Source organism: Papaver somniferum, chromosome 5 (assembly GCF_003573695.1).
Source record: "Papaver somniferum cultivar HN1 chromosome 5, ASM357369v1, whole genome shotgun sequence".
Lineage (NCBI taxonomy): Eukaryota > Viridiplantae > Streptophyta > Magnoliopsida > Ranunculales > Papaveraceae > Papaver > Papaver somniferum.
In genome coordinates this window covers 51,318,984-51,340,508 of record NC_039362.1, presented here as the reverse complement: position 1 = coordinate 51,340,508, position 21,525 = coordinate 51,318,984, and the positions used below count along the sequence as shown (strand labels likewise).

At 38.5% G+C, this 21,525-nt stretch overlaps 1 protein-coding gene and 1 pseudogene across 1 annotated transcript; both read right to left on the bottom strand.

Moving 5' to 3' along the window:
• Window positions 1-2,487: 2,487 nt before the first annotated feature.
• LOC113279041 lies at window positions 2,488-4,751 on the bottom strand (annotated as a pseudogene).
• A 1,089-nt stretch (window positions 4,752-5,840) lies between these two features.
• LOC113279040 lies at window positions 5,841-7,580 on the bottom strand. Its single transcript, XM_026527758.1, has one exon. It carries the CDS (start codon window positions 7,578-7,580, stop codon window positions 5,841-5,843), a length of 1,740 nt encoding a protein of 579 aa, XP_026383543.1.
• Between the last annotated feature and the right edge of the window lie 13,945 nt (window positions 7,581-21,525).

The window sequence follows — 21,525 nt, the reverse complement described above, 5'->3', positions numbered from 1 at the left end:
TAGCAGGGGACCTAGAGGGTCTCCCTGTTGTACCACTGGGTTGATAGTAGAATAGATTCATTGTAGTATAGGCGCGTTGGTTTTGAATAACAAAACTCGATCCAGCGAGAAATACATGGACAGTGAGTGCGTACCTCTTTGATGAGTGTGGGGCTGTCAACCAAGTTGAATGCGTTCATAAAGTCTATGAGCAGCATGGAATTTGTGGTATCAGCACCATTCAATTCCAGAAGTCTGTTAGCTGAGTGCATAATGCCTTCGCCGCCGCAAGGGATACTAACTCCATATTGATGAGTACCCAAATACGAGAGCATATCACTGGTAACAACAGAAGCAGCGAGTTTGGAGCACAATCTTCTCCAAATTGTGCCCACGGCTATGGGTCTGATGCCACCCCCAGGTTTGAGAAAGGGAGTTAATGTAGCGCTTGCGATAAATTCTCCAAGAATGAGAGGACACATACCTGCTAACCACAGATTAACCACGCCGGTGATCGAATTTAGCAAGTCCTCACTTACAGCAGCTGCAGCACCGCTTAAAGCGTCTAAAAGATGTTGAGCTTTTAGTCCATCACGCCCTCCTGAGGTTCCTTTGGGAAAGCTTTGCAAAGATTTGAGTACTGCAGTGGAGTCCACTGATAATGGTGGGGTTGCAATGACTTCTGTGGGGATGGGGGGGGGGGGGGGGGGGTCTGCATATGGATGTTTTTGCTCTAGTTCGAGTAAAGTGTCTGGTGACGGTTGAGCAATGCCATTTGATGAGATAATACGGACTGCTGCCGAAAAGTGACCCTTCGCAATCTTCCTTTTACAGGACTCAAGGTTAGGGTCTTCCTTCTTTTTATGCTTCTTGTTAGGTTGCTTTGGAGGTGGTTTTTGCTGTGAGAGCAAGTTGTGAATCATGCGAGAACATCCATTGGGTTCGTTCCAAGTCTGAGTGGCTTGGTTAATGGCAGCAACCTGAAGTCTTTTCCGATTACCGGAGCGCTCCTCCGTAGAGAATTTAGGTATGTAAATATTCAAAATAAAAATGGGAAGGAGCAGTAGTTGCAACCAAGCATGAAGGTTGGAAGGTTGCAGAATTACCTTGTCCAGGGAAGACTTCAGTGTGCGAGAGAATTGTAATATACACTGGTGTGGTATGCTTGCAATGGTTCTTACTTGTTTCTGGAAAATTAGGTTTAACAAGTCAACTGTGAGATCGATTGCAGCATTGGTTGGAGTGCTTTCTTCTGACAGATCTGAACTGGCTAATGGTTTCGCAGTTCCATGGATAAGAAAGTTTGCACAGCTAGCTTCATTGAGAGGGCCTGCAATGATCTCAGCAGGGTGGGACTTAGATGCACATGGTTTTTCCAGGCGTGAACTTGTAAGCATTTGATGCACAGCTAGCTTCATTGAGAGGGCCTGCAATGCTCCCATGCGCTGAAACAAGCAGCGTTGTTTTGAATTCTCTCCCTGCAGATATTCTTTGCTTCTGTGGTAGGGAAGTGCTTATCTGTAAGATGCTTGTAGATTGAAATTTTAGCGTACCCTCCACCCCTGATACCACCGAGGCATCCATCAAAACCTTTGAATGGACATGGAATTTTATCGCCCTGGGAAGACACCAGATGAGACGGCAATGGATATGGGGATGGCGGAAGGCATGGTGATGATGAATGCTGTGATGAAGAGGGACATGATGACTGTGTTGAACTACTTCAAGAAGTCTGCGCGTGAGGTATCCAGCATCTGAAGTTCGTACAACAATATCCATAACGCCCTTGCGGGCTCCGTAACAGGAAATTATATATTCCGTTAAAGAGAGCCCTTCGCGTAAATTGCTTTGAATGGGTAAATCAATCAGTTGTCCTTGGGGATACGACATTAATCCTCTCATACCTACTAATTGGTGTACTTGAGATGCATTTCCCCTAGCTCCCGAAAAAGACATTATATGGACTGGATTTAAAGGGTCAGTCATCCTGAAATTAGGATTCATTTCTTGTCGCAAATATTCACTTGTAGCATACCATATCTCAATGGATTGACGTAATTTTTCTACCGCGTGTACATTTCCATAATGGTGGTGTTTTTCCAAAATCAAACTTTGTTGTTCCGCATCTTGGACTAGCCATCCCTTAGAAGGTATTGTTAAAATACCATCAATTCCTAATGAAATGGATGTAGCAGTGGCTTCATGGAAACCAAGAGTCTTTACTTGATCCAGGATGTGCGATTTATATGCCATTCCAAAGTGATCTATTAATCTGCTAATAAGTCGTTTTATGGCAGTTCCATCTATCGCTTTATTGTGAAAGACCAGATCGGCCCTTTCTGCCATAAGTACCTCCATATTCCGCTGAGTAGGATTCGACAATAGGTTTGAGTCAGTGATACGAAGACTTCCTTTCCTCGATCTTGCGTCGTGTATACATTCAGGAATTATGATACTATTGGAATCGAAGAGACCCGAATTTACGGGGGTATCATATAATTACTTAACTTAGGTACCATAGGAAGAGGCCCGACGAAACCCTTGTATGACTTCTTCAATTTCTCGATAAAACGAAATATGGCCAACGGTGGTTCAAATGTATATACACAGAGTTTCCTTTTTTACACTTCTTACTATTAAATATAGTATCCATAAATCTCATGATAAGTTCCAAAAGAGTCATATTGAACTTCGATGGGAACTTCTCTCGATCCAATGACGCGTTGATCTAATCGCCACCGGAGACACAAAGGACTATCTAAATTTATTCGTTTCTGCTGATAAGCTCCAAGTGCATCATAGGAACTACAAAAATAGGGTTCTTTTTCTTTTGTATATTTATAGTTATTATCGTCAATTTTTTCATTTTGATAGTTTAGGTGATTACATGGATTATATCTATTTGCACAAATACCTCGACGATTTCCAATCGTTAATACATAGAGTCCCATAAGCATATCTTGGGTTGGTATGGAAATGGGATCCCCAATAGCTGGAGACAAGAGATTCATATGAGAAAACATAAGTAAACGAGCCTCCGCTTGAGCCTCCAAAGATAAAGGTACATGAACAACCATTTGATCCCCATCAAAGTCTGCATTGAACCCCTTATAAACTAATGGATGTAAACAAATGGCACGTCCTTCCACTAAAATGGGTTGGAATGCATGTATGCCTAATCTGTGCAGAGTGGGTGCTCTATTCAGCAATACAGGATGCCCTTGCATAACTTCTTGAAGTATTTCCCATACAATAGGTTCTTTTTCCCTTATTTTACTTTTAGCAACTCCTATGTTTGAAGCAACCTGCTGTCTGATTAGACCACTAATTACAAATGTCTGGAAAAGCTCTATTGCTATTTCGCGGGGTAATCCACATCGATGTAATGAAAGTGAGGGGCCCACGACAATTACGGAACGCCCCGAATAATCGACACGTTTACCAAGCAAAGTCTCACGAAATCTTCCTTCTTTGCCTTCAATTACATCTGAAAAAGACTTATAAACTTTATTATGACCATCCCTCATTGGTTGTCCGCGGATCCCATTATCAAGAAGTGTATCCACGGCCTATTGCACTAATTTTTCTTCACACATAACTACCTCCCCCGGCGTAGATCTACTTGTTGTTAATAGTTCGGTAAGAGTATTTTATTATTATTATAAAAGGGGCCACGAAGGCTTTTATTATGAATCAAAATCAGTATTACAGGGGAAGGCGGGTAACCTAGCAACAAGCTGGGTACCAACACCTTTTTGAATAACTATTCCTAGTCTGTGAAAAAGAGAATTGCCTATCTTAAAATTAGCATCATGTATAGCCATACAATTTCTCAATCTCTTTAAAAAGGACGTTAAATCAGGACTAAGCTCCCCGAAAGTGGTAAAGGCTAGAACCCCAAAACCATAGCCGAGTGAAGTGCACTTGTCCAGGTACTTATTGTTCTTGCGAGTGATGGCTGCAGAAATAGCAGACCCTGGTATAAAGTTGCGAGTCCTAGCACTAGTAAAAGGAGAAACCCCGGTGACATCCATACACACATCTCTGCCGTTTTCCCAGTTATAGACCATGATATCCGCCGGCCGAAGTTCATTGTTGTCTGCTGAAATAAGCCCTAGAGACACCTCTTTCTTAGCCACAATCCCTGCTTTGTAACATATATCCACTAAGACATCTTTGGCCATGTCATGTCTAAATTTAAGCCCTACCTCACCAGCACAATGAATAGCATGATCTCCAAAAATATCCATATGTTTACCACAACATGCACATTTGCTATCCTTCTCAAAGAGAGGTATCCCTAAACGATACTGTAGGACAGAACTGAACTGTCTAGGCCCAACAACTTGGTTAAGCCCTGGAATAGGGATAGCCTTAAGAAAATCCATTGCATGCTCTTCCCTATTACATTGCCAAATGGTGGATTCACGCGTAGATAACAAGAAGCAAGAAGGTACCTTTTCCTTGACAACACCGAAGTAGATAAATGCCAGAGACTTCATGAAATCGGATAAGGATAGACCACAAGCTTGGGTGAAGCCTTGTATCGCGTGTTGAAATCCTTGAGACAGTTCAGTTGTTGCTGGAAGCTTCAGAATTGAATTCTGCAAGTGTTGAGTCTGAGCCTGAGATGCTAAGTAACAATACTTCATAGTATCATGCATAGTGAGTACGCCAAAACCACCATCTTTGATTGGAAGGGTGGCTAATCGTTGTTGAATCAAACCAAAACCAGCCCCATATCCAACCACAAGCCGGCGCAGATACTGCATAAGGTGGTCATCAAAGCGAGACCCTGCAACCTGGAGTTCCTCGGGTCAGGTGGTGCGAAGAGCGAAATATAACCTTGAGACAAAATCAACATTACAAGGAATGGTGGGCAACCTAGCAACAAGCTGGGCGCCAACACCTTTTTGAATAAGGATCCCTAACCGATGAAAAAGAGAATTGCACATGAAATTGGCATCATGTCGTGCCATACAATTCCTAATTCGCTTCAGAAAAACAACAAAATCTGTACCAAGCTCACCAAAGGTGGAAAAGGCCAGCACCCCAAAGCCATACCCGAGTGAAGAGCAGACGTCCAAATATTTATTATTCTTGCGAGTGACAGCCGCTGAAATGGCATGACCCGGAGCGGAGCCTCGGGTTCTAGCACTAGTGAAAGGGGAAACACCGATGACATCAAGACACACATCTCTACCATCTTCCCAATTATAAGCCATAATATCTGCAGGTCGAAGATCCTTGCCATTGGTGACACCCACGGAAACCTCTTTCCTGACAACCACACCAGCTCTAAAGCACATATCAGCCAAGATGTCTTTCACCATATCATGTCTGAATTTAAGCCCAACTTCACTAGCACAGTGGATGGCATGATCGCCGAAGATATCCATGGGCTTGCCACAACAAGAGCATTTGCTGCCTTCATCAAAAAGGGGTATGCCTAGACGATACTGCAATACCGAGCTAAACTGTCTAAGCCCAACAGCCTGATGAAGGCCGGGTATAGGTATAGCTTTAAGGAAGTCCATGGAATGGTCTCGCCTATTGCACTGCCAAACAGCAACCTCACGAGGAGATGGAGCAAAGCTGGAAGGAACCTGGTCCCGAACTGCGCCAAAATAGATAGACGCCAGAGACTTCATGTATTGGGGGGCGGTATCGTTGATGTTGAAGTTCGGGGATGAAATCCTACAGGATTGCTCGAAACGCAGCAAAGCATTGTGAAAACCAGGGCAAAGTTCTGATGCTGCAGGGGTCTTCAGAATAGAGAGTTGTAGATGCCGCGTCTGTAGTTGAGAAGCTAGGAAGCAATAATGCATGGTATCGGCCATTGTGAGCACCCCAAGCCCCCCCTATTTGATCGGCAGTGTGGCCAGACGCTGTTGGACCTTACCAAAACCAGCATTATCCCCCACAACGAGACGCCGGAGATACTGCATGAGGTAACTGTCAAAACGCTCTGCATCAGGCAGCAAGGCCATCGGAAAGGTAGTGCGAAGAGCAAAAAACAGTCTCGATAACCCAGTGCAACTACGAAGGAGTAGGAGTTCGCATTGAGGGTCACACAACACTTGAATCTTGTCCATAAGTTGAATAGTTTTGTCAACTCTATGAGCCACAGTGCGGCAGCAAAAGCTTGGGTCTAAACTAACAGGGCCACCAAGAAGCTTCACTCCATCTGTAGCCTTGCCAATATTAACCGGGAAAGCAGACTCCCTCCTCGGATCAAAAGATGGCCAGAACAATTCTGTCTTGGCAATGTTTAAATGCAACCCGTAGCTTGGACCAACATCCTGCAGAATCTTGAAGGCCTTGTAAACCTCCAACGTATCACCAGCTATGGTGCCATCATCCAGGTACCAGGAGTTAAAATCAAGAGTGCAATTGGACGCAATCTTCTCAATGAGCGTATGCAAAGCTAGTGCGAATAATAGGGGACCAAGAGGGTCTCCCTGCTGCACCCCCTGTGTTGAGGAGAGGATATGGTCCCGGTAATATAACCTGGCAGGCTTCATGTAGCAGAATTCAACCCAATATGCAATACTAGGACAGAGAGCACGTACCTCCCTTATGATGGTAGACCGATCAACGATATTAAAGGCGTTGGTGAAGTCGATCAGCATCATTGTTTTGGAGGTATCAGAACCACAAAGCACGATCAGTCTGTTGGATGAATGCAGAATCCCTACGCCTCCACACGGGATACCAACCCCGTATTGAAAATTTCCTAGGTAGGGGTTCAGACTTTTACAAACGGAATTGGCAGCCAATTTAGAGCAGAGCCTACGCCATATTGTACCCACAACAATGGGTCTCAAACCACCTCCTGGTTTAAGCAGGGGCGTCAAAGGAGCGCTGGCAACAAACTCACCGAGAATTGAAGGACATTTACCTGCAAGCCAAAGATTCACAACTCCAGTAATCGACTGCAGCAGGTCATCCGCAATAGCTGCACTAGCACCACTCATAGCATCCAATAAATGCTGTGCTCTGAGGCCATCTCTGCCACAAGATGTCCCTTTTGGGAAACTCTTAAGAGCCAAAAGAACATCACTAGCCCCCATGGAGATAGCAGGTGCAGAAATGGCTTCTGTTGGAATGACAGGAGGCTGCGCTAAAGGGTGTTTCTGCTGGAGTTCGTAAAGAGTGTCTGGGGTTGGAGGAGCAACACCACTGGATGAGAGAATACGAATAGCAGCGGTATAGTGACTGTAACTCAACTTCTTTCTGCAGGCTACCAAATTTTTGCTGGACTTCTTTTTGCTGGCCACACGCTGCTTAGGAGGCTGTTTAGTCAGGTCTAGCAATTGTTGAACAAGGATGTAACACCCAGAAGGCTCCTTCCAAGTCAACAGAGCGGAGTTGATCGCAGCTGCCTGTAATTTCCTTCTGTTACCAGATCGTTCCTCACTCGATCTTTTAGGTTCATACAGATTAAGGGTGCAAATCGGCAAAAGGAGCAGACGTAACCAGACCACAAGGTTTGTGGGATTTGCGATAACAAAATCTAAAGAAGATTTCAATGTACGAGAGAAGTGAAGCCTGCAGTGCGGTGGAATACTTACCGTAGTAGTAATCTGGCGCTGCAACATTTGATTGAGTAAGTCAACTCTTTTTTATCAGTATAAGTAATCCAATTTCAATTTCATGTCGATTTAAGATCTGATATTTTTAACTTTGGTATAATACCATATATATAATTTTTAGATTCATGTACTATTTAAGAATAGCTTAATGTTATAACCATTATCCAAATGTTACTATTATTACACATTATGTTCGTAGTATCTATTTGTTTATTTCTTTATGTGACTTGATATAAGTAAATAACTGCTAACAATTTTTTTTATAGTTGTTTAGTATTACCATTTTATTATTATTACATTTATTTCTTATTTCTTAGACCGATAAAAGTTAATCGTAATTAATCATAATGTCAAGTTTAATTTTATTATTGATACTAGATTTGATTCGATCTAACTTGATTTCCTTAAATTTTATATTATTGCTAAGTAATCCTTAAGTTGTACTATTATTAAAAATTACATTTTGCTATTACTGTCCAATAATAATTATCCAATTGATATTTACAATAATGCTTTTTAATTGACATGGGTGATCCTTAAGCATGCTATGGATTTTCTCAAAGCTGTTCCCATTCATGAGCTTAATCAAGCAGTCGGACCTCGTCAATTTCGAGCAGTTCTTAACAATAGATTGGGTATACCAATGTTTAAGGAAAATAGCTTGTGTCCATGTTGTAATCGTGCTATGGATAAGTATGGTGACCATGCTATACATTGTGCTAGTGCAGTCGGCATCAAATTTTGACACGACATGTTTCGTGATGTTTTGGCGGATATTTGTTACAAAGCCGATGTGCCCGCTGGCAAGGAGGTTTCTATGGGTTTCTTATCCGATACCGCTCATGTCTTAACGCTGGCAGATTTACTCGTCTACAATTGGGAAAATGGTCGGGATACGTGCTTTGATGTCACGGGTGTCTCGCCGTTCACTAGTGCTAGAACTACTTCCTTCACCCCAGGACATGCTATTTCTGCGGCGACTCGCAAATGTAATAAATACCTAGACACATGCCTGACACACGAATATGAGTTTGGTGTTTTGGATTTTTCAACATTTCGTGAATTGGGAGAAGATACTTGTATATTTTTGAGTAGGTTGAAGAATCGTCTTGCTAGTCAAGATGCTAATTCCAAAGTAGGAGGTTCTCTTTTTCATCGTATTGGTATTACTCTTCAGAAAGGTGTTGGTGCTCAGCTTGTTTCTAGGCTACCAACAAACTCTTTGTAACAAATATTAATTGTATTAATAATAAATATAATAATAATAATAAACTATGTTTGTATAAACTAGGCTTGGCTATCCAGAAAGGAGCCGGTGCTCAAATTGTATCCCGTCTCCCAACCATTCTTGTATAAACTATGCTTTTATAATAATAAAAATAATAAAAATAATAATAATAATAATATTTACAATATCTCTAAATTTCATAATAATTAGTACTATATAGTATGACTATTTGCTTATCTTATCAAAAAAATTATTGTCGTACTTATATTATCATTTTCATTATTCTTAAGTTAATTGTCCAGTTGATACACTATGTCTTATCTTTTAAATATAATTTATACATTCACGTAAAGATTGATATAATAGATTTTATCTATTCATGCTGAATGCTTATACTATATCTTGGTAAATACTGGCGTTCGTAATTTAATATGATTTATATCTGAGTCTGTATAAATTCTAACATGTCTTAGATTTCGGTATTAATAATGAGTATCTTATTCATAGGCAAATTTATTATCATTTAAGTCTATTTCGTTCGAAGCATTCAAGTACTATAAATATCCCTTCGTGTATATCATTTAGTGGTTTACTGAATCATTTATTGAACTAAGGATAATCTGGGTATAAGATCGTTAACAAGTTTAGTCTTTACTTTATGCATTATGTGACCTCACGTTCTTAATCCTACCGAATAAGTCTTATATTAACTATCTGGTTTAAACGCAGAACATATAATTCTAGTTTGTTATTAGTTAACTTTGAAAACTTAATCGTAGATAAGCACTAATAATTTTCCATTGCTATTTAATCCTAAACATTATTTTATTACTATATATTTGTAAATGAGATTTTAATTTAAGTTATGCTCAATATAATACTAATTTAAATTCTAACAGTTTAAGTTCGTCATACTAAGTTTCCATTTAAAAAAAAATGATTGAATCTATTTACGAAGAAGGATCCCATCAATATATGAATTTATTTTCTTTTAATTCTTATATTACACTAAGCATCCGAATACTCTTATTACTACTTCATGTATATTTGTTTCATTTTAAAAGATTTACTGGATCATTTGTTGTCCTAAAGATAATTTCGGTACAAGATTGCTAACAAAATGAGTCTTTTTATTTATTATATCCTTATCCTCTTACATCTAACGTCTAATGTATATTAACTATCTAGTTTTGACGCAAATATATATATCTAATTTGTAATTAGTTTAATTTACAAAACTTAATCATAATAAGCGTTATCAATTTTCCATAATTATTTAACCATAATTATTATTTTTTTGTCGTTATATATCGTTATTGAAATTTTAGTTAAGTTAAGTTTAATATGATACTAATTGATAAATGCTAACATTACTTTATTAAAATTATTATTACTATTATTATCATCTATAATTACTATAATAATATTTTTATTATTAACATGGATGGTCAAACTATTATTTTAACTATAAATATCGTTGAGTCCCAAAAATATTATTAACATTTATGTAATTATAAATTGTTGACTTTACGTATAAGTCAATGTACTCGATAAATTTCTATGTGACTTTCAAAATTTATCAATTGTGTTAATTGCATTATTTTTGTAGTACTGGATTGTGTACGTGTTTTAAATTTTTAGGTTAATTATTCTCAAATCCTTAATAGCTAAAGTTATCGGTGTACCCTACAAGTTTTACTTCATTACCTATAAAAACAACCAAACAAACGAATCAATCAATCAGATAATTATTTTAATTATTGATAGCTTTTACTGATTAAGATTTATCTCACAACCCACCCGGTTCTAAGCTAATCTAGTTCACTAACTGGCACTGGCTATTCCTATCGTTTCCCATATAAGATCTAATAGTGAGCTCTGATACCAAGTCTCCAAGAGATTAACTAAATAAAGAGGCACTACGAATCTAATTCAAATACTTAAACATTCAATTAATAAAAATGCTACAAAACTTAACCCAAAAAGTAGCCCTGCTCAGAAATATATATATACAAGAACTCCTCTCAAATGATACATACACAATACTCATTTGGTTTACAAATATAATATGCAACATAATAAACATAGCAGAAGTTAAACAACTAGCGAATTCGACCCTTGAAGCTTTCACTGTGCAACTCTGATCTGTCTCTGAAACTGAACGTGAGAATGTGTGAGCACTTTACTCGGTCAACAAAATAAATAATAAAAAGCGAAACTGTACATGGACTAGGCTATATTAGCGCTAAGCCAAAAGGATGCATGCTAAAAAGACCTATTTAAAACGAAAATAAACCTCTCCAGGCCATTCAACAGAATGAATAAAGCCCCGTAGGAATAACATTTAACTTTCATGCAATCACTGGAAATGATTTAAAAACAATTGTTGTTTTCCCTAAACACTAAACACAACCAATTTCACAGAGGTAAACAACCATGTATATGGAACTAGCTCCTTCTAAACAATGTATAATATGGTGACTCGTCCCGCACCTAGATAATAATATGGTGACTCGTCCCGAACCTAGATAATAATATGGTGACTCGTCCCGCACCAGTAAATGAAGGAGCAGTACCCTATATACCACAGATGGAAATTCTCATTTCCAAACAATCAAATGAAAATTCTTATTTCCCAAACAATTCATAAAGACAAACAAGGCATTACAATTCCTTTCCAAACAATGGAAAGATTAAAAGAGATAATAAAACTTTCGGAATTTAAAATAAACAATGCATGGAATACACGATCAAATAATGCATGAGTTTGTTAAACATAAACTTTTGTAAAAGAAAACAACAATAATCACAAAAGAGATAAATGCATTCCCACCTCTTTTGATGACAAGCCACGCCTACCTCGAGATCCACGATCCGCTGGTTCATCCTTTGAATCGATCGTTGTTAATAACTAACTTTTAATCACACGAGAACTTTAAGAATCTAGCCACAATGGCTCACACAAGAATCATATAGTTACATCTAATGGTTCTAAGACCATTTATGGTTCTACATCTTTTATCATCTATCTTTATCATATCTAAGGTCTACAAATTCAATTTGATTAGTTCTATAGTCCAGCGGCAAAATATATTTACTCCCTAGTCCAAAAAAGTTTTGAAAAGAGTAAAATTACTCTACTAACCCTAACATATAATATTACGTATATTAATACATATGTTACTACATATGTAGTATGTAGTAATAACATATGTAGTATGTAGTATACTTAGTTACTAGTATACTAGTAGTAACTAGTACTAGTAGTAATATGTTATATATCGTCAATATGTAGTATGTAGTAATAACATATGTAGTATGTAGTATATTAGTAGTAACTAGTACTAGTAGTAATATGTTATATATTGATACTACATATTAATATGTTATACGTTATATATTAATACTACATATTAATATTGATACTACATATTGATATGTAGTATGCTATATATTGATATTACATATTAATATGTAATACTAATATGTTATGTTCAACACTGTTATGTTATGTATTGATACTACATATTGATATGTAATATGTTATATATTGGTATGTAGTATGTTTGATATGTAGTATGTTATATATTGATACTACATATTGATATGTAGTATGTTATATATTGATATGTAATATGTTATGTATTGATACTACATATCAAAAAATTGTTATGTATTCATACTACATATGTTATTAGTAGTATACTAGTATACTATATATGTTACTACTAGTACTAATATACTAGTATACTAGTAGTAGTAACTAGTATAGTAAAGTAGTTACTTAATTTACTAGTAACAAATTAGTAAGATATTTTTGTTACTGCTAGTATAGTACATATTAATATGTAGTATCACCATATTGATATTACTAGTATGTAGGAACATACTACTAGTAACATTTACATGTGTTGATACTAATTAGATCTGGAAGGGTATTTTAGGCATTTAGAAAATACACTTTATAATCCCCACGAAGTTTTTGGACTAGAGAGTAAATAATTTAGTCCAAACTAGGGAGTAAATGATTTTCACGGGTGAACTAGTCATTAACTGGGTCATGAAAAACTGGACTAAACAGTAATTCCTACGTGTTTGAATACGGACTTCACTTGATCCGACCCAATAGCCCATATTTAAAAACTCAAAACCTCATGCACAGAAAATTGGAATTTCACAAATTGAAATGGAAATTTCGTGAAATTGAAAGCGAAAATTAATATTAGCAACCCATTCATCAGATTTACAAACAAAATTTCACTAACGAATTTCAATTTCTGTGACAGAGAATGAAATGAAGAAGAACTAATATAGGAGAAGATGAAAAAGAAACAACACCCAATACACAGAAGATTATTAGGCTAAAAGTACCTCCGAACCTCCAAGTTAATTGTCAGCAAAAGAAAGAGTACCCCTACTTCCACTCTTTCAAAACTTGAAAATCATCCATCGCTCCAAGTCTTCGATTTTAGCTAGAAAAGGAATATATATATAATATCTACAAACAAAAACACGAAAACATAAATTACTTATTCTTTGACCGTACCCTTCAACTTTCAGATCATATCAGAACCAGAAATTACATGTTTTTGAGAGAGAAGGTGGGGGATGAAAAGTAAGGAGCAAAAGCAGAACCAGAGAGAGAGGCAGAGAAAAGGGAAGGGAAAAAATAGGTCTTCTAGCTTACTTCGCTTTTTTTTAGGTTAATAAGGGACTGGATTACTATAAGGCCCTTATCCTTTAGAAGCTAACACTTGGTTGTCACTTGTCCTGCATGCAGCAACATGTGGGAGTAGTGAGCAGGGAATTAGAATGGTCTACAAATTTGATCAAACATAGGTGAACTGGATAGATTAATAGTACATATGGCATTGGTGTCCATTGCGATCTCTACGTGAAAAAATACAATTATCTAAGTCTTATGAACATCTACAACTTTGTAGAAGGAACCAAAGACTAATTCGGACCATACGGGTCCAAACATCAATCTAGGATGACTAGCCCTAAGCCCAAGTCAACTTAAACAAACACATTACACAGGGCCTGACCCAACTGGGTCAATCTAACGGTCACTGACGATCAAAGGGGTCAACTAACAGTCCACGTCCAGTCAAGGTCAAGTCCAGGGTAATCAATCAGTCAAGGTCCACTAAGTCAACTCTGAGTCAAACCGATCTAACTCAGATTAATAGGGTTAACTCAGTTCAGTCAGACTGAGTCAACTAAACAAATTGAGTCAGCTAAACTGACTGGGATAACTAATAGGTCTAAAATCAAACACAGATTCACTTCAATTCTAACACGTACAACTCTAACTCAAGTTCGACTTCAATCTACTCATTGCATCAATTCATTGAATCTTAAAACAAACTTCATAATCAAAACAATTACAAACACTGGTAACCTGTAATTGCAGTTCCAAGCATTACAACAACACTAATTGCAAGTCTATAATCAACACCAAATCCAATTAAAGTCACCTTCAATTACTTTCTCTAGTTAACATACCCTTGATCCATTCATCTAAACTTACAATTAATTTAGAATCACAACACCATCTACACTCACTAACCTCAACTTCATTAATAACCCATATTAACCTCAGTTACAACCTCATATCCATCTTAACACTGCCAACTCAAAATCATTAACATCTCCTAAATCCTAACATTCATCTTCAACACATCCATACTCAAATTTCAGTCTCAACATACCACCATCATGACCCCAATCTCATTTCTCCATGAACAACACCACCATCATCACCAGAAATTCAAAACCATTTATATTTTCTCACACAATTCTTCGATACAAATACACAATCACCATTCTCAACTCTGTCTGCAACAATCACTTGCAACTCCAACTCCTTCCTATCCTACACAACCTACCTGCACCCGTACCATTAGTAACCCTAACAACAGAGTTCATTAAACTGAGTTGCCACTATTTAAACCTGAACTCCACAGTTCAACCTCCAATAACAGTTCTTGAATTTCCATTCACAATTACAAATTCCATCATTCGCAGTTCATACATACACTTCACTCAATCCAATCCAAGCTCATGCTAAATTATGTAACTTATTCAAGACTATAACATTTCAATTATGCAGATTCCCATATCAACACTTAGTATAACCCACAACAACACCAAACTCAGCAACATCATTTTAATTCTTAATTTCATTAACAATCACATAAACTCAACAAACTAAATAATAACTTTACTAAACTGACAGAGGAAGCCATTTACCTCAAGATAATATTTACTCAAGTACCTGAATTAGATTCGGTTTCTCACTTGATTTTGATTCACCAACACATCTCAAGACCACTCAGAATTCCCCAGCTTCACCACTGATTCTCAGAAAACCCTGGAAATAATTTTCAATCCTTCATTCTCCAATTCGAGTTCAAACAACAATCCAAACTCAAGAACCCTAAATCCCAAATCTAATAAGAACCTTAATTTCTTCAAATACACAATAACCTCACATCTCAATTCTTATTCACGATAACTTCACAACCTCAAATAAACAACGACCCCTTCGTTCTTAGCCTATTAATAACATGAATTTCTTCTCAAATTCATATGACTCAAAACTAAACCTATAAACCCTAATTACTGATTTCTCAAATCCTTAATCAACTCTTCAACCTTATAATGTAAATCGTGATAAACCCAAACCAAATCCATCTTCTAACTCCTCAATTTACTCTTGATAGAATTCCAAATCAATTTACAAAAAACCCTAATAATATCTCATCAATGAATCTCCATTGAATCAACTTCAAACATCTAATTCAACTACAACCTATTTTTCTTCGTCTAACGGCAACCCAATTAACCTCTCAAATCGTCATAAACCCTAACTTCAATTCTCTTTAATCTGTAATTTCTTCTTCCTCCAACGATAATTCATCTTCAACACCATCACTAGTGACTACTGCATGATCTACTCCACCCTATGTTCATCACAGCGCCTCCGTTTGATTTCTCAATCACATGCAGAAGAGAAAGGACAGGGGAAGAAAGAAAAGAGAAGGAGAAAGAAAGAGAAAGAAGAATACTGAATGAGTTATCTGCTCGAATGGATCTGATAAGGCCAAAGACAAACGATAAAGGTACTCTACAAAAATATATGGGCTAAGCTACAAAATGACTATTCTGCCATTCTCATAATTCTGATGATATCTTCTTCGTACGATATCCGATTGACACGTTCGAGCAGTCCAATCCGCATAACTTTCCGAGATCTATCCAATGATACTAGTTTCGTACCTAGATCGGTGTTAGATTAATTTCTATTAATTAACGTTCGTGTTAAACTAATCGAGTCATTAATGACAGAATTGTCACTTGATCGTCTCTTGACCGTTCTAATAGTGTTGACGAGCTTAAGGATCGTTACAGGACGGTTGAGGTTGGCTTTTCCTTTGGTACGGTTTCCGACTAAACTTCCTTCTCAATATCGTCACTAGGTACGCGTATCGTTCCCGTATCCATATTAGCATCTTCTGCTTGCCTTCAACTTCTTAAGGTTACTGTCTTGACGTGCTCTTGTAGATGGTGGATTTTCGACAAGGTCTAAAATCGTAAACTCATAATTATACGAATCTCTGATCCAGCAATCAGACGTGAGTATGGAGACACGGGTCTCTCATCGAATTCTCAACGGAGAGTACTTTCTCTCAGAGTACATGTAGATATGTAGTCTCACGACTGCACAACGGCATATCTCATGAATACTGAATACTTTCAGTGATTATTTCTATATAGTATCACGAAATGGACGGCTCCTAGACAGCTTGCTCTGCTAGTATAGAGCGATAACGTCTTCAGGAACAAACGACGAGTTTACCCTGACTATATAAAGGATATGACTTGCCGACAAGCTCATATCGGGATAATTAATGCTCCTAGACAGTTTGCTCTGCTAGTATAGAGCCATAAAGTTAATTATTCCTAATTATAATTGCTCCTATTCCATGGTCGAATCAACGACTGGTCCCATGGAATGACAATACCAATTGCTCCTATTCCATGGTCGAATCTGCGACTGGTCCCACAGAATGGCAATAAACAATTGTTCTGATTCTATGATCGAATCCACGGCTTGATCTCATAGAATAGCAATAACTATATTATCTCATTACTCCGATTTCATGATCGAATCCACAACTGGTCTCATAAATGGTAATAGATAAATCTTAATTACTCTGATTCTATGGTCGAATCTACGATCCCATGGAATGGTAATGCTCACTTTATTATTCTGAATTCGTAGTCGAATCCTCAGCTGATCCTATGAATTAATAATAAACATCTTATTACTCAGTTTGTGAATTATTCTACACTGAATTCCACAATTAGTAATAAATAATCAACAACCGTGCGCCTGAGCTACCTCTAAGTAAGCCCAATTCAAATGGTGAAAGTGTATTTAACGACGATACACTAACAGTCACCGCACGAACGAGTATTTCAAAATACAACGAACGATAAACCTATGCAAAATAGGGAAGAAAATAATAAATAATTAAAAATATTGACCAAGGTGCTGGGAACACGGACACACGACCTACCGACCGTGCCGTGGTCAGTTCCACGCCGGTTTTATATTTATAATACATTTTTGTTATTTTCCATGATTTGATGAAAATTCTCTCATCTGATCAAATCTCCTTCGTCTCGAGGAAGCTCCTCGGTTTCATGGTACTTCCATAAATCCATAACAAATAATATAAAATTAAGGAAAGGAGTGTGGGGAGTGACCATTGGCCAACCGGCCATGCCTTGGTCCCAGCCGGCCCCACACCCCACGGTTCCTTATTATTTTATTATTATTATTATTATTTCTCTAATTTCATGAAAAAACTCCTTGATTTCATGGTATTTTTTGCACAAATCATCATATAATAATAAAATAAAATAAAATGATGAAAAATTGTGGGACCGGGCCACTAGCCGGCCGGCCATGCCCTAGCCGGTCCCACACTCCCTTTGCTTTATTCTTTTATTATTATTTATCCTATTTTTCCTTGAATTCATCAAATTCCTTGATTTTATGGTATTTCTCTCAAATTAGGAAAAATTCCCTCAAATCATCAAAAATACCTAAAAATATTAAAAAAGTTATGAAAACTCGTGGGACCAGTCCATAGCCGGACGGCCATGCCTCCACGGTCCCACACGCCCGTGTTTTTATTATTTTAATATTTTGCTTCGATGAACTCATGAAAACTCTTTCAATTCATGGAAACTCCCTAAATTCATCAAATTTCTCAAAATTCATGAATTTTTCATAAAATCATCAAAATATTATAAAATTAAGGAAAAGGCACCACAGGACCGTGGTCACGACCGGCCGACCGTGCCTTGACCACGGCGGTCCTACGCCTCCTCATTCCTTATTTTATAATTATTTTTCATCATCTCATGGTGTTTTCCTTAGTTTCGTTGAAACCCTAATTTTGGCATATTTTCTCGAATGGATGCTCAATTGCACGCCAGAAAATATCAAAATTCTCAGGACTGAGACGCGGACGCCTTGGGGACACGAGCACGCTATCTTGACCGACCAAGATTGTCTCTTTGGCTCACGGAAGCCGGTCCCATCAATTTTCACAGTTTTGACCTAATTTGCACAATTGATCGTATTAGGTCCAAAACTCTTCCAAACACTTTGGATTTTCATGAAGTGATCGTCAGGCGGTGACGTGACAACCCAGGGATGTTTTCATGACTCCATGGTCGGTCCTTCGCCTCGTCATAATTAATTAGGTTTTCTCACCTAAGGCTCAGACGAGCATTTTTGAATAAATGATTAAGCCAGCATTTAATCATTCTTCCACCAACAAATCGTCAACTCTTCAAGAGTTCTTCGTATTTGCTCACGTGAGCATACAGACACTACATGGTTGATCCACGGTCCCATATAGTCGCTCCCTCTTTCGTCCTATGGTTAAACTTCTTACGAACCATGAATTGATCATCAATTGATCAAATTAGGGTTTCTGAATCCAAGGATCATCATTCCAGATTCCAACCTTAATGATTTTACGACGGCCTCGTGGTCATTAATTTTATTAATTATGCTCGGATCAACGACCAGTATTCTAATTAATATTTTTGGTGCGCTGCCAATAATCCATCAGATGAGCAACACATGCTCAGACGATCAAATATTCAACAATTCCTCACATGAGCAACACTTGCTCAGATGATAAATATTTGCTCAAACCAAGGAATATTGGTTCAACAATCAATATTAAACGATCCATCGAATGAGCAATACTTGCTCACTTCATCGTAAGAATTATACCTCTGTCTCATGACATGTTCAATTCATGAGTTTCAGAACATCATGTTCGACACTCAGCAACTACATGGACTCATCATCCCACCAAACCACGAAGTCATTAATTGACTAACAAACCCGAGACGTCAATCGTGTCACTTGGGGGGATATCACTTAGGGTTTTGGTCTGGCGGTCTACGACACGTGTGTTCAAACACACGATGGAATGTGAGCAAGTCGTGCAATCAGTTGAAGGAATTCACGAGGTAGTGGGTGGAAAATCGACCAAGTCTCCACACGTTGAGCAACTGGTTTCAAACACGATCTCCACTTCCCCACTCCTTGATTCCATCAACTGTCACACTTCATGGAGTCATGGTGTCTGAAATTCCAGCAATATAAATAAATCTCTGAATCATGATTGAATCATCAGCATCAACAGTATCATCAATCTCACGTCTCATCGACAACACGAGATCATCAACTCATTAATTGAGCAACTACTCTCAATTGAGCAATTTCAATCATTCAGAGCTTATCATATTCAGAATTCACACACCCAAAATCTTTGATTACCATTGATTCCACACATTTCCCAGCTTCCCTCCTACAGATCAACCCATCCTCTCTTGTGACCGAATTTACTCTGGAACGGTCATTGTCTTGATTTAGGCCGGAGTATGATTGATCTCTCGAATCTAAAGCACCCCCTTTGCAGCGGTGCATCTGTGTGAGGTTTAACATTTCGCTCGGTTCGAGGAGTCTCCTCCATACGGTCGTCTCCTCAATTCCTTAAAAACCAGCAAATCGTTTTTCCCCATCTACATGGCGACCACAGTGGGAGATTAATCTCTCGGTTGCAATCTAATAATCTCACAAGATGGTTGGTCTTAGGACTAATTCAACTAATTCAGATAAGAATATTTCAAACGGCAACATTCCTCATGTTACACCTGGCGGCATGGAAGGCAGAGGGATCCCGACTTTGGCAGAGTTGTCTCAAATTCTAGAGGTCCATACCAGGAACATGGACCTGATGAAGGAGACGATAAACCACATCCTCGACTTTCTCATCAGATTAACATCCGAGTTAGGAGGTATCTCCGCTCCAAAAGCCTCAACACCGGGGACTGAAGCGTAATTTGACCCTAAAATCAACAGCTTCACCACATACGAGAAGCCGGTGGAACAAGAGGTCACACATTTGATTGAAAATCAATGTGAACTCCTGCACTTCTCCAGGAATCAGCACACAGACACATTTTCAGCACTCAACCAGATATCATCCAGCGTGCAAATAACGCCACCAACACCATCAGTTGAAGAAGTCTCCCTAGTGCCTGGGCATTCGATCGACAACATCTCTTTTGGAGAAGAAGATCGCATGACGGATGAAGGACACAGCCGAGCATTGTATGCTACTGGTTTCATCAAAGGCACCGAATTTAGAAGAGCTCTTGTCGACACCGGTGCTTCCACCAACATTGTCACTATGAAGACTCTCAAGATGGACAGATTCCCACAAGGTAAAATCGTTCGCTATCCCATCCTAATGACAGGATTTGAAGGAAGTCAAAGCTATACATATGGATATGCATACATAGATTTGAGGGTGGGGCCGATTCGATCGAAAGCAAAGTTTCATGTGATCGAGCAAGAACCTGACTACCACATAATACTGGGACGCCCATGGATCCATGATAACAAAGTGGTTCCTTCAACATACCATCAATGCATGAAGGCTCTGCTCGACAACAAGATCGTTCGCATTCCGGCTTCATCATCTCCTTATACTCCCGTCTATGATACTGAGTTCCTTGAATCTCAAAAAGGCGTCCCGGAACCTCAAAGCAGGATTCACAGTGCTCCACTTTCAAGATGGAAGACTATCGAGAAGGCTGATAACGATACGTCATCCTCAGATGCTAAAATGATCAAGTCACCTACTATACCGACTAAACGCCATAATGATCAAGTCTCAACTCCAGGGTCAAACTTCACGACCGATCGAGACGTAGAAGGGAGAGTCATTTATCACCAACGGAAAGATTAGCAATTAATCAGGGAGAACGATGAAAAGTCTCCCCACCATGAAGAATCGTGTCAGAGTGAGCTATCACTTGAAGAAGAAGTCCAGGATGCCCCGCGACAACTACAGGACGACACTGACTCTACCACTGACAATCATGAAACAATCAACATTGGGACTGAGGACGATCCAAGGCCAATCCTGATCAGTTCAGCACTATCACCAGAAGAGCGGACCGAGCTGATAAAATTGTTGAAAGAATATCAAGATGTATTCGCCTGGACGTACGAAGAAATGCCGGGTCTGGATGACAAACTCGTCACCCATCACCTGCACATCGTCCCTGGTTCCAAAGCTGTCAAACAACCGCCCAGACAATTTAGACATGAAG

What these genes read in the sequence shown, in the direction of transcription:
- LOC113279040 (XM_026527758.1), bottom strand. Translation starts at nt 7,580, where the DNA reads ATGTTGCAGCGCCAGATTACTACTACGGTAAGTATTCCACCGCACTGC.